The following is a 13458-nucleotide window of genomic DNA, read 5'->3' on the forward strand; positions in this document are numbered from 1 at the left end:
CCTGGTCCGCTCCTCCCACCCCACCCCCAGCAGTCGAGGGGTGGGGCGCGGGCTGGTGGAGGTGGCCACAGCTCCATGGGGCTCCTGGGGCTGCTGAGCCTGCTGCACTCGGTCTTCTTTGGGGACCAGGTAGGCCGCGGGGATCCAGGTCTAACGGGTGGGGTCTGGGCGTTGGCGCGGCTGGGGCGCGTAGAGCCGCAGCCGGGAATGCAGTGAGGACCGCGAGGACTGTGGTCGTGGCATCAGGAGGCACCGGGGCACGCGCAGTGAATCTCCGCGGGTCTGGGGTCTTGCGCGATCGCTGTGGAGACCGTTGCCAGGGAAACCGCCTCAGGTCGTTCGCAGGGCTAGAAGCCCCTCCCCCGCGCCGCAGTCAACCTCCCCCGACTCCCGGGTTTGCGCAAGCGCGGTCACTCGTGCCCAGCCTAAAGCCTCTAAGAAAGACTCCCTCCAGACCCCTCCTCATCGAGCGGACCAGGAGACTGGAGGGAGAGGGAGGCTGCGGCGGGGGCGAGCTGTGCCGAAGCTCGTCAAGCACAGGCGGGTAGAGGGACATGCCACGCTCCGTGCCTTTCCAGGCCTCAGTTTCCCCCTCTGGACGCCAAGCGTATGACTAACATCACCCACGCTGATGTTAATACTAATGTCCATCCCACCGGGCCCGAGCGCTTTGCTACCTCTGACATCCGAATCCTGGAGCCATCATTCCCTCCTTAGGAGGAAACTGAGGCTGGGGGATGCAGCGGGGAGCCCCCAGGGTCATGCCTAGAGCTGGGCTGGAGCCTGAGCCCGGAGCGGATACGCCCGCATGTGACACAGCCAGGAGGCCGGCGGGAGCTATCCATGGTGCTGACGGGCCGCGCGCCCGGCCCCTCCACTCCCGGGAAACTGAGGCCCAGAACCGCGGTCAGGCGACTGGGATTCGGGGACGCGGCCTGGCCCGGCCGGCTCCACCCCTCTCCCACCTCCAGTGGCATTTTCTCCTCACCTGTCAGGGCCCTGTTCAGTCACCCAGCCTGAGCCCATCTCTGTGGTCTCATGACCATCTGGTGTCTTCCTGTTCCCATGCCCCCATGATCCAGCTCCGAGTCAGGGGCCACTTCTGGTTCCGTCTCCAGCCCCTGACACAGCTGAGGCTCAGTAGGGGAGGGCAGAGAATCAAGGGGGCAGAGATGCTCGAGGTCAAGCTCAGAAGGCCCAAGAGTGAACGGACCAAGTGCTGGGGTGGGGGTGGGGAGAAGACAGCCCTGTGCACTAGGAGGTGCAGATGATAGCAGGGATGGAGACTGGGAGGGGACCCCCCTCAGACCTGGGCACTGCTTCTCAGCACCTCCCAAGACTGAGCCTGGGGTTCTGGGAGCCTCTGAGGGTTACGAAGGCTCTTGTGGTTATAGAATTTCCAGTGATGCCACATTCTGGCTGTGCCTCAGAGATTTACAGGGTCAAGTCTTGGGCGATGTCAGAGACATGATGTTCCAGAGGCTTGGGGACAAGGGCATTTTGCCTTGGGGTATCAGCCCTCAATACATCGGCCACCTGATGCAAAGAGCTGACTCACTGGCAAAGACCCTGATGCTTTGGAAGTTTGATGGCAAAATGAAAAGGGGGAGGCAGAGGATGAGATGGCTGGAGGGCATCACTGAGTCAATGGACATGAGTTTGAACAAACTCCAGGAGACAATGAAGGACAGGGAAGTCTGGTGTGCTGCAGTCCATGGGGTCGCAAAGAGGCAGACATGACTTAGTAACTGAACAACAACAATCTAGCCCTCATGTGCTCTAGCCTTCCAGGTCAAAGACACACCCAGAGTGGTGAGAAATGCCCAGGGAGGATCTACTGGGACTCCTGCATGAATTTAGGCAACCTGCTCCCTGCCCTGAGCCTCAGTTTGCCCCGTGTATGAAGATAGGACTAGTCACTGGACCCTCCAAGTCCCTGCCAGCTCTAATGTTCTGGTTAAGGACAGTGCTATTTGAAACTGGGTGGGGGAGCTAAGACTTCATCCCATGGGAGTGGGGGCAGTGATTCTCCAACCCACCTCCCAGTGAACAAAGTGAGAAACTGAGGCCAGAGAGAGACGTGCCCAAGGTTGTACAGGGGAGTCAAGGTGGAGCTGAAGCCGAGGCCCTGGGCTCTGTTCTCTCCCCACCCCCACTCAGCCCCAGGACTCCTCTATGGGGACTGCCCTTGCTCTAAAGGCCTCATCATTTTCCTGGTCCAGCCCCACCACCCTCTGTCCTCTGTGGCCCCACCAGAAGCCTGTATGCCTCGAGTGGGCTCTGATTTTCCCTGGTTCCAGGCATCAGACCTGCTGTTTCCTCAGCCTGGAAGGCTTTTCCCTTCCTTGATCCCATGCCCAATTCTGATTCATTCTGAAGGGACCCAGCACCCATGTCCTCTTCTCAGTGCAGCCTTCCCAGCCTCTGGAAGGACTTCTTCTGCCTGCTGCACCCCCTTCTGAGCCCTGTAGGCTGGGGACAGCAATGTCCAGCTCTAGAGGCTCTGGGACAGTCAAGGTCTGTGTCCTCTCAGGGCCCTCAGCACTGTCGTCCCAGGATGGGGCACACGGGGCCTCCTGCAACTCACCCAACAGGAAACAACGTGGTCCTTTTGTCCTTGGCTGCCCCTCCTGTCCTGGCCTTCCTCGCACCAGCCCTTGCAAGGGCTGCAGCCACCTTCCCATTTTACAGAGAGAAATGGGAGGGTCTCCAGGTGAATGATTGTTTGCTCTGGTCCCCCAGCCAGGAGAAGACGGAGGCAGGTCCTGAAGCTGTGTCTTGTGGCCCTAGTGCTTCCTTCATAGCTTTGGGCACCAGGCAGCCTGAGCCGCAGCTACAGATTCGGCTTCTGGGTGTCAAACCCTCAAGTGGCCCCCAGGGACTCATTGAGGATCTGATACAGCTGGGGATGGGTACTTTGGGGACCCCAGACCTACCCCTCCTCCGGCTTCCCTTATGCAAGGCTGAATTGTGGATTCCACCTGGGACAGAGTCAGAGAGATTCAGAGAAAGCCAGGGATAGAGGAATGTGGGGAGGGATATGGAGTCACGGAGGCGCTGACACACTCTGCCAAGGAAGCGGGGAGAAATGCAGGGTCCCAGGTGCATGCCTGCCCATCCCCCAGCTCACCTCCCTATGCTAGTCAGGACCCTCGAGGCCCTCCAGCTGTGTCCCAGCTCTGGCCTGCCCTGACCCATCGGAACAAGGCCAGGCTTGATCCGTGGGGAAGGGCTTCCTGCCCCACCGTCCCTGGGCTGCCCTCCCTCCACCCTGAGATTCTGATGTAACACCCAGGACTGGATGCTTTACTCTCAGATTCTTCAGATTCAGCCACTTCTAAGAGCAGGTTCTAAGAGGCCATTTCGCCCCGAAATGGAGTGGAGGACAAGAGGTCATGGTCATTGGGGCGTTCCCTTTCCTTATAGGGGTTCACCCACACACATACACACACCCCCTGAACCCTAGCGAAGGCCCGACGCCCCGCAGCCAGAGGCGGTCCCCGCCCCGGGCCGCCATTGGCTGTTGCCATGGCACCAGCCATCTTCCCGAGCCGTCATTGGCCGCCGCGCCTGCATCCATCCCGCATCCTCCCCCGCTCGCGGTGGTCTCGCCCAGCGCCCTGAGAGGCGGCGCCGCCTGTCGAGGCCCAGACCGGGCTTTGTCCGCCCTGGAGCCCCCTGCCAGACCCGCCGAAATCCCGGAGCCCTGGAGCCTGGGCCCCGCGGCCGCCCCAGCCCTGGAAGACTGGGAGCTTGGGAGGGGCTGGCGTAGCTGCGCGGAGGGAGGAAGACCCAAGCTCACAGCACTGCACCGCAGCCAGCCCAACCCCAATGAAATAGAGTAAGCGGACGCCTTCCTTGGGTGGAGGGCAGGGAGGGCAGCCTTCGCCTCGCCAGGAGTCTCCATCCTTTTCTCTCTGCCTTGCCTGTAAATACACAATGTGGAGACTCCATTTCTTCAGGGTGGAGCCGGAGGAGAAACTGTGTCCCAGGGAGCTGGACGTCTGCGTCGCTGCAGCTGGTCCCATGCAAACACCCACCCACAGGTTTCAACACCCAGGCCTCCCAGAGCCTGCGGGCTGGCCAGTGTGCCTAGGGGGATGCTGCTGCGTCCCTCTGGGTGTCAGCTGAATCAGAGGAAATGCGGCCCCTTGCTGCTCATTCAGACAACCCCCCAGCTGTAGGTCCTTTCTTATTGGTGATGGAGATGTCTGATGCAGTTCCTCGAGGCAGCCTGGGATGAAGGGCAGGCAGGAGGGCTTCCAGGAGGAGGCTGCACTGTGAGGGATGGCAGGAGTCAGGAGAGGTAGTCTGGGCAGGAGAACTGCATGTGTCAAGGCCTGGGGTGGGGGGAGAAAGAGCTGCCAGTGGCAGTGACGTGGGGCCTCTGTGAAGGAGTCACAGCTTATGCTGAAGGCCCCGGGGAGCCCTGGAGGCATTGGCGCAGGGGAGAAATGGAGTCCAGCTTGTGATTTTCCAAGTTCCCTCTGACTGTGTGAAAAGTGGATCGTGGGAGGCTAGGAAGGGGCTGGTGAGGCTGCCCTGAGAGGGTCCCTCCAGGGCAGAGCTTGAGGTGGGTGATGGGAGTGTGGGGTTAGAGACCCAGGTTGGGATGAGAGGGGGGAGCCCGGGGGGTGGCCCAGCTGCCAAGTTCAGTCTGATGGGGACACAGCAGTAACTACTGAGTGTGAGGGGGGTGAAAGGTCTGAAGTTCCACTGGGCCATTCCAGAAAAGCTCATGAGGGCAGCCTGGGGAGGGGGCTGCAGGCAGGGCCTGGGTTTGGGGAATGGGAGGATTATGCCTGGGACTACTGCTCCCCCCTGGGTGGGCACGTGTGGTGGTCTCTGCCAGGACACAGGGCCCCCGCTGGACCCCAGGGGTCTCACTGCAACTCCAGTCCATCCTGATGCCCAGCTGGGACCCCTGGCTGAGTCATAGGCAGGATCAGTACTTCGGTGGAAGGGGAGGCTGTGGTCTTCGGGCACCAGTCTCCCCCACCTGGCATGCTGTCTCCTGTAGGACTGTCCTGTCTGCCTGTCACTTGTGGTTTGCTCCATGACAGCCATCCCACCTGGCCGTCTAATCTCCCACAAGACAGGCCTGGCAGATCGAGTTCTCCCCATTTGTCAGATGTGCAAACTGAGGCCTGCAAAGAGGGCGGGGCTGGTATACCTCCAGCACTGCCTGGACTTGTGAGCACTTGCAGGGCAGTGTCTGAGTTCCATGCATGCCTGGTACATCCCCCTTGGCTCAGCTTCTCTCTCTGGGAACAGTCTAAGGGTGGTCACTGAGACTCTAGGCTCAGGACTGTGACAAGGTGTCAGATGACAGGGCCAGGCATGCAGTAGATCCTCTGAATGATTAGAAAGGACTGACTCCATGTCATGCCTGGGGCCAAGCCCCTGCACCGCTACTCCAGGCTCAGCTGTGCCCTTGGGATCCCTAGGGTGAGGGGGTCTCCTTGGTGAGGGAGAGAGAGGAGAATGAGTGAAAAAGCGAATGAATGGGTGCGGCCAGGTGGGAGAGGGGGAGGGGAGGGGGCAGGTGCGCGGCCCCCCCTGCCGTGGGCAGGGGTGGCTGACTGATTGACTTGGGGAAGGGGCTCCTAGGGAGGAGGTGGCAGAGGAGATGGGCTGCCATTGGTGTGCCTCAGACAAAGGCGGAGGGAGGGGGCATGGGCTGATGGGAAGGGAACAAAGAGGGAAGGGGGCTGGTGGTGGGATTGCACCGTCAGGAGGGCCAAGCCGAGGGAGGAGGCACTGGCCAGCTGGACAGACGGAGGAGGTTGGGCCAAGTGAGGAAGGACAGCCAGACACACAAAGAAGCAAGCACTGGTGGCCATGTGCTGGGGATGGGGCAGGAGGCCCCGGGGGCCAGAGGGGCTAGCAGAGGGCTGACCGGAGGGGCACCGGGCCCAGCAGGGAGGTACTCTGGATCCAACTGCTGCTTGAATGGGTGTGGGGGCTGCAGGTGTCCAAGTTCCAGACCCCTAGGTGACCCCCATGGTTCTGGGTCTCTCTAACTGTACAGTTGCCAGGGCTCCACCATCAGCTTGTCCACCACTTTCTTAGAACCTTCATGGCATTCTTATTGTCCATCATCTGGACCAGCTGGCAGTCTGTCCACCCAGCCTCTGGGCAGTTGTGCTCATTCAGGAGAAGGTCTTGGTTTATCATCTGTCTGTCTGTCTGTCTCTGTCTGTGTGTCTGTGAGCCTGGTGGCACTGGGCTGGAAAGCCCACCTGCAAGTTTAAATTGTCAGATTGGGGACTACCTCGGTGGTCCAGGGGTTGAGACATATGGCCTTGAATGCAGGGGGTGTGGGTTCAATCCCCAGTTGAGAAACTAAGGTCCCACGTGTCATGGATGTGGCCAAAAATTAATAATAATAATAAAATTAAATTGTCAGGCTATCTGTCTGTCTAGCTGGCTGTCCGTTTGTGTGTCCAGAAGCCCCCACAGTGAGGGCCAGCATCTGTCTGTGTGTCTTGTCTATTGGTCACTTTGGCTGTCTGTCTGAAAACCTGTTCAATGGCTCTGTCCCTCTGTCTCCTGTTGTCCCGGCCTGCTTGTGTCTGTCACTCCATCTGCCAAGTCGTCTGTCCCCCAGACTCCCTGGGCCAGCACCATCCTGCCTGCAACATCCAGCCACCCTGCCTGAGACCCACCCAGGGCTGGGTGGGAGGGCCAGAACCTAGGTCAGAGGCTGCACCCTCCCCAGACCCTTAGATGATCCCTCTCTCCCGTGGCCCCAGGCACTACAGGCGCTGAAGATGACGAGCTCAGTGGCAGCCTATGAGCAGCTGGTGCGGCAGGTGGAGGCCTTGAAGGCCGAGAACAGTCACCTGCGGCAGGAGCTTCGGGATAATTCAAGCCACCTGTCCAAGCTGGAGACAGAGACGTCGGGAATGAAGGTGTGAGGCGAGGCGAGGCGAGGCGAGGCGAGGCCTCAGCCTTCAGCGCAGGGACAAACAAGGCATGGGTGGGCAGGACGAGGGCATCTAACAGATGGCCAGACCTGGAGCTCCCAGGCCTCACCGACCACTGTCTTTCCTGCCTCCATTTTCAGGCGGTCCTGCAGCACTTACAGGGCAAGCTAGAGCAGGAGGCCCGTGTGTTGGTGTCCTCCGGGCAGACTGAGGTGCTGGAACAGCTGAAAGGTGAGGCACTGACCTGGGACTTCCTCTGAATACTGCAGGGAGGGGAGGAAGGGAGAGGTACTTATTTTCACCTCTCTCTCCATGCCCACCAAGCCCTGCAGATGGACATCACCAGCCTGTATAACCTCAAGTTCCAGCCCCCAGCTCTGGCCCCTGAACCCACTACCAGGACCCCTGAGGGAAGCCCGGTGCACAGCTCTGGGCCCTCCAAGGAGAATTTTGGGGAGCTGAGCCGGGCCACCATTCGGCTCCTAGAGGAACTGGACCGGGAACGGTGAGATGGGGGGGATCTCCACCCACCTTGTGAGCCCTCCTGCCCTGCCCCCACCCCACCCCACCCCACCCACTGTCCCCAGGGGGGCTGGTACCTCAGCCCCCTTCCCTGGCCCAACTGACCTCAACCGGAGGACAAAGAGGAGGGGGGTGTTCCTGCTGAGGGGAAGACTCCTGGGAGACGTCCCCAGGGGTCCCGGACACACAGGCATTGCCAGGGACAGGGCTGTGTCCGGTGCCAGGGCTCAGAGTCAGGCCTGGAGCCAGGGGGACTCAAGGCAATCTTTATGGAGAAAGGGCTGCTGCCCAAGAAACCTGGGCCTGAGGCCAGGAGGAGGCAGGGTCTGGGTGCCTAGCTCAGCTGGGTCGTGTAGGGTCAGGTAGAACAGCTCTGGAGCAAGCTGGAGTTAACTCTATGCTTTGCTGTCTGACCTCAGGCAGGAACCCTAGCCCCTGCTAGCCTCAGACTTCTGCCCTGTAGAATGGGAATAACAGTGTCTCCGCACAAGTCATGAAGAAGTCTGAGCCTCAAGTTTACCCTGTGTAGGCTAGAAGGTGATTATCCAGTATTGGAGAGGTGTTAACCTCCTCAGAGCCTTTCTCCGAGGATTACAATCTACAAATGAGTTGCCTTTTTAACTTTCAATTAATTTCTGCACCCCATCCCCACCCCAGTCCCGGGAGTGCTATGGACGCTGAGATTTTGCCACACTGACTTTTTTAACATGACACCCAAGAAGTGATCATTAATATCAGGGTAGACAGCACATAAGCCTCGGCTCCCGCCCTGAGAGCCCGCGCCCACCAACCTGCCCTTCCCCAGGTGTTTCCTGTTGAATGAGATTGAGAAGGAGGAAAAGGAGAAGCTCTGGTATTACTCGCAGTTGCAGGGGCTATCTAAGCGCTTGGATGAACTCCCGCACGTGGAGACGGTGAGCTCCCTGGGTTGCCCCGGGGTCGACAGGGCCCCGCCTATGGCGGGAGGCATAGAGCGGAGGTGGAGGCCTCTCCCTCTCCCGGGAGCCCCCTCACCGGGGCCCGTCCGCTCCTCCCAGCAGTTCTCAATGCAGATGGATCTGATCCGGCAGCAGCTGGAATTCGAGGCCCAACACATCCGCTCGCTGATGGAGGAGCGCTTCGGCACCTCGGACGAGATGGTGCAGCGGGCGCAGGTACGGCGCGGGCGGGGCAGTGGGCGAATTAGAGCGCAGATCTTGTGGGAGGAGTCTGGGTTAGAGGGCGGGGTTATATGCCTGAGGGCGAATCAGAGAGCAGAGGCTCCTGTGGGTGGGGCCTGTCGCAGGTGGCAGAGCCACAGCTAGAGCGGGTTGTGAACAAAGCCAGAGGGGGCTTAGGCCGGACCCAGCACAGAGGGCAGAGTCCCCGGGCGATGGGGACGGGGCCGACAGTGCGAGGAACTGAGTCTGAACAAGACTTGGGCGTTGCCAGTCAAATGGCGGGACCAAGTCAGAAAGTTGAGTGTGCCTGGTGGGCAGCCAGGGGTCTAAGTTTTGAGCGGGTCCAGAGTCCGGGGTTAAGGGTGGGGCCAGGAAGTGAGTGGAGACAAGTAACTGGGTGGGGTTTAGAGTGGGAGGGCCACATTAAGGAAGAAGCCCAGGGTCAGAGCCCAGGGTGGGGCTATGACAGTGGGTGGGGCCGATTTGAGCTGAGGGTGGGGCCATATTGGGACGTGGGCGGAGTCGGGACGGGTCAGGATTTCCACAGCATGCATTTTCTCCCACTCAGATCCGTGCTTCCCGTCTGGAGCAGATCGACAAGGAACTGCTGTCCGCGCAGGACCGAGTGCAGCAGACCGAGCCCCAGGTACCAGGGGGGCGGAGCTAGGGCCCTAGTGGATGACGACTGCCAAGGCATTAAGGGGACCCCCAAGACCCTGCCCCCACTACTTTGTCATGGCAGCCTGAGAGCTTTGTATGGTGCCCCTGGGCGGAAACTACAGGCCTGGCGCTCTCCCACAGGCCTTGCTGGCAGTGAAGTCGATGCCCATGGACGAGGACGCTGAGAATGAGGTCCCCACGCACCCTGAGGATGGTGCCCCTCAGCCAGGCAACAGTAAGGTGAGGGGAGTCCAGGTCGGGGGATGCTCACAGGCGAGGTGGAGGGATGGCGGTGGCTTGGTTGGGATACATAGTGAAGTGGGTCCTGCACCCCTACTGCATTTGAAGGCCCTTCCTCTCCAGGCGGCTATAAAGCTTATCCAGGTGTGGGAGGATCGCCCTGAGGTGGAGTGCTTGGTGAGGCTGGGTTGTAGTCTGGAGCCTGGCGTAGGTGTGGCTACCTGTCCTGTAAATTTGGAGGGCATGCTAGACTTAAGAGTACCCGTGATACCGGTGGGGTGGGCCTTTGGCCCTCACGGACTGGGGGCGTCTCTGCAGTAGCATGTATGTGTGTGCTGTTCTCTGGGAGGATGCAGGGTGAGGGTATTAGGGTGAGCGAGGGCTAACATGATGGGACTCCCTTGTTTAAGGGGAGTCCCCAGAAGCTGGGGGACTGTCCCTGGCTGGGAAGTGCAGCCTCCCCACCCTGACATCTCCTGCCTCTCGCAGGTGGAGGTGGTCTTCTGGCTCCTGTCCATGCTGGCAACGCGGGACCAGGAGGACACGGCGCGGACGCTGCTCGCCATGTCCAGCTCACCCGAAAGCTGCGTGGCCATGCGCCGCTCAGGCTGTCTGCCGCTGCTGCTGCAGATCCTGCACGGGACTGAGGCCGGGGCCGGGGGTCGCAACGGGACCCCCGGGGCTCCGGGAGCCAAGGACGCGCGCATGCGTGCCAACGCAGCGCTGCACAATATCGTCTTCTCTCAGCCCGACCAGGGGCTAGCACGCAAGGAGATGCGCGTGTTACACGTGCTGGAGCAGATCCGCGCCTACTGCGAGACCTGTTGGGACTGGCTGCAGGCCCGGGATGGCGGGCCTGAGGGCAGCGGCACTGGTGCTGGTGAGTGTGCATCCTGGGCTCCCCGAGGGGCAGGGCAGCACCCTGGGGTGTCAGGGGCCTCTGGCTTCTCCTGGGCACCTGCTTTGTGCCTGGTGCTGGCTGAGGTCTCATGGGAACCTGGGAAGATAGACTGGCGAAGGGACAACCAGGAACAACCCAGGCCGCGGGATAGATGTTCAAGAAACCATGGATTGTAGGCAACCCTCCAAACGTGAGTGCGGAGTTTGAGATTCCTAGCTTTGGTGGCGGAGAAGGCAATGGCACCCCACTCCAGTAGTCTTGCCTGGAAAATCCCATGGATGGAGGAGCCTGGCGGGCTGCTGTCCATGGGGTCAGCGCTAAGAGTCGGACACGACTGAGCGACTTCACTTTCACTTTTCACTTTCATGCATTGGAGAAGGAAATGGCAACCCACTCCAGTGTCTTGCCTGGAGAATCCCAGGGACAGGGGAGCCTGGTGGGCTACCGTCTATGGGGTCGCGTAGAGTCGGACACGACTGAAGCAACTTAGCAGCAGCAGCAGCAGCAGCTTTTGTGGCTGATTGCAAAGTTAATATCCGATGCTGAGCACCAGGCTGAGTGAGGCAGGTCGCTCCTTGTTCACTTTAGAGGTTCTGTAAAGGAGGCCCCTCTGCTCCAGGAGTGACTCCCACAAGCCCAGCGCACAGCACTTTCAAAAACTCTGTGGTTTTGGCAGGCCTGCAGAGTGCAGACCACAGGGAGGGGCGGGGACCCACCAGGTCACATCTCCGGGAGTGGGAGGGCTCTGACCATGGTCCTCGTGCCCACAGCGCCGGTGCCCATCGAGCCACAGATCTGTCAGGCCACCTGCGCCGTGATGAAGCTGTCCTTTGACGAGGAATACCGCCGAGCTATGAATGAGCTGGGTGAGTGTCCCTCATCAACCCCCGCCTCTGATCTGGTCCAAGGTCTCCAGGCCTCCTCCAGTGCAGGGCAGGCTCTGGGCCCTAGTGGTTCTGGGACTCAGACAATGGGGGCAGGGCAGGGAAAGTCAGGAGCTGAGGTGAATTGAACCTACCAGTAGTCAGGGCAGGGCGACCCTGTGAAATTTTAGGTTTGGGAATATTACATCTTTTTCCTAACGAAGGTCAGTTGAAATGTTGGAAACAGAAATACCAAGGGTGCAAATGACATTCGTCTGCTCTGTTTTACTCTAATTAATACAAAATAAGGCACATACTTCTCACCTGGCAGGTGGTCGGAGCACTCAGAAGTTCCCTAAGGTCTCACATGGTCCGACATCGTGGGGTGAGGGGCGGGGGAGCAGCTGGGCGCAGCCTTTCTAGGGCAGGGCGGGGGGCATCTGGAGCAGTGGCCACTTTACAAGAGCGCATAGCTCTTGAGGCTTTCCTCTCTTGGCTGTTCCACAGACCCCTGGGGGAGGGGGTCTGTGGAGGCCCTCCAGGAGGCCTGAAAGGTCACCTGTGTTGATGAAGTTAAGATATGATTTGCCTTTTCCCCTCTTGTGGGCATGGTGTGTTCAGTGCAATTTAACAGGCACGTAACAACTCTGAGGACCCCTGGGCTGTGCTTTCTGGGGTTATAAGATTTCTCCGTTTTAATTTATAGTATGGTAAATATTTGTTATAGGAGTATAGTTGATTTATAATGTGTTGGTTTCAGGTGTAAATTGATTCAGCTATATATATATATATTTTTATTCTTTTCCATTATGGCTTATCACAGGGTATTGAATATAGTTCTCTGTGCCATAGAGTAGGACCTCGTTGTGCATCCATCCTGCACATAATAGCGTACATCTGCTAACCCCAGCCCCCCACTCCGTCCTTCCCCGTCAGCAACCACAAGTCTATTCTCTGTGTCTGTGAGTCTGTTTGGGAGATAGGTTCATTTGTGTCATATTTTAGATTCCACATAAGTAACATCATATGGCTTTTGTTGTCTTTCACAGAAAATCTCCAGTTGCATTCATGTTGCTGCAAATGGCAATATTTTGTTCTTTTTTGTGGCTGAGTAATATTCCACTATATGTATATATGAGTTCCTGGGAGTGGATTTTTAAGAAGCAAAAAGGTTTTGGATACCCTCCTTAACTTTGAATTATGTATCTCAACATTTTTTTCAAATTGTAGTAAATTATATATAACATAAAATTTACTGTTTTAACCATTTTTTAAACAATTATTTTTATGGAAGGATAATTGTTTTACAGTATTGTTGGTTTCTGCCATATACTGCCATGTATGAATCAGTCATAGGTGTGTGTGTGTATATATATATATGTATGTCCCCTCCCTCTTGAACCTCCCTCCCACCTCCCACCATTCTAACCATTTTAAATCATATTTTCTCAAACTGAAACTCTGTCCCCATTAACCTCTCACTCCCTCTCCCCCAGCGCTAGCCCCTGGCAACCAAGAGCCCACCCTGTGTGTGTGTGGATTGGCCTGTTCTAGATGTTTCCCATAAGTGGAATCACATCCTGTGTGTCCTTCTGTGTCCACTTCTCTCACTCAGCAGCATGTTCTCAGGGTCCATCCACATGGTAGTGAGTGTCAGGGCTTCTCTCCTTTTCAGGGCTGAGTGATGCTCCCGGGTGTGGAGGGACCATATTGTGTTTATCCATCATCTGGTGATGGGCACTTGGGTTTTGTCCATCTTCTGGGTATCGTGACTCATTCTGCTGTGTACACACATACAAAGGGTCACTTTGGAAGCTTGTGGGTTTGTGTTGCCAAGCCCCTCCCCAGGGTGGCCCCCACTGGTGTGCTCATGAGCAAAAACGCTTCACAGCCCTGAGAAGGATCCCGTTGCTGAGCGAGGGGAAGGGCCGTGTGTGTCTGGGTTCCTGCACCTTTTGACCATCACCCTCCACATTCATGAGAACCCTGTGTCCTAGTGAACAGAAGATTGTGTGTGTGGGCCATCAGCAACGGCTCCTGAGCATATGCCATCTGGTCCGTCCTGGGGACGTGGCGGGGCACAGCCTTCCGCCCTGCCCTCAGTGGTTCTCCGTCTAATGGTTTTGAGGCTTCTTGTTTGGGAATTTGGGGGCCTTCCCTGAGGAAGTGACTCTTGAACAGAA

At 58.2% G+C, this 13458-nt stretch overlaps 1 protein-coding gene across 3 annotated transcripts in view; it reads left to right on the plus strand.

Moving 5' to 3' along the window:
- Positions 1 to 13458, plus strand: part of APC2 (APC regulator of WNT signaling pathway 2) — a 26136-nt gene continuing 12678 nt past the window's right edge. Inside the window, exons 1-10 of one of the 3 annotated variants that reach the window (XM_070793514.1) lie at positions 1 to 129; positions 6756 to 6914; positions 7070 to 7160; positions 7254 to 7434; positions 8257 to 8365; positions 8489 to 8605; positions 9180 to 9257; positions 9413 to 9511; positions 10001 to 10391; positions 11183 to 11278. In XM_070793514.1, coding sequence (XP_070649615.1) covers positions 76 to 129; positions 6756 to 6914; positions 7070 to 7160; positions 7254 to 7434; positions 8257 to 8365; positions 8489 to 8605; positions 9180 to 9257; positions 9413 to 9511; positions 10001 to 10391; positions 11183 to 11278 — 1375 coding nt within the window. In that variant the 5' untranslated portion in view covers positions 1 to 75. Of the gene's footprint in view, positions 130 to 3605; positions 3842 to 6755; positions 6915 to 7069; positions 7161 to 7253; positions 7435 to 8256; positions 8366 to 8488; positions 8606 to 9179; positions 9258 to 9412; positions 9512 to 10000; positions 10392 to 11182; positions 11279 to 13458 lie in introns of those variants that run through there. The other 2 variants (XM_070793515.1, XM_070793516.1) reach the window with 2 other exon arrangements.

The sequence above is a fragment of the Bos indicus genome, chromosome 7 (genome assembly GCF_029378745.1).
Source record: "Bos indicus isolate NIAB-ARS_2022 breed Sahiwal x Tharparkar chromosome 7, NIAB-ARS_B.indTharparkar_mat_pri_1.0, whole genome shotgun sequence".
In the NCBI taxonomy this organism is placed as follows: Eukaryota; Metazoa; Chordata; class Mammalia; order Artiodactyla; family Bovidae; genus Bos; species Bos indicus.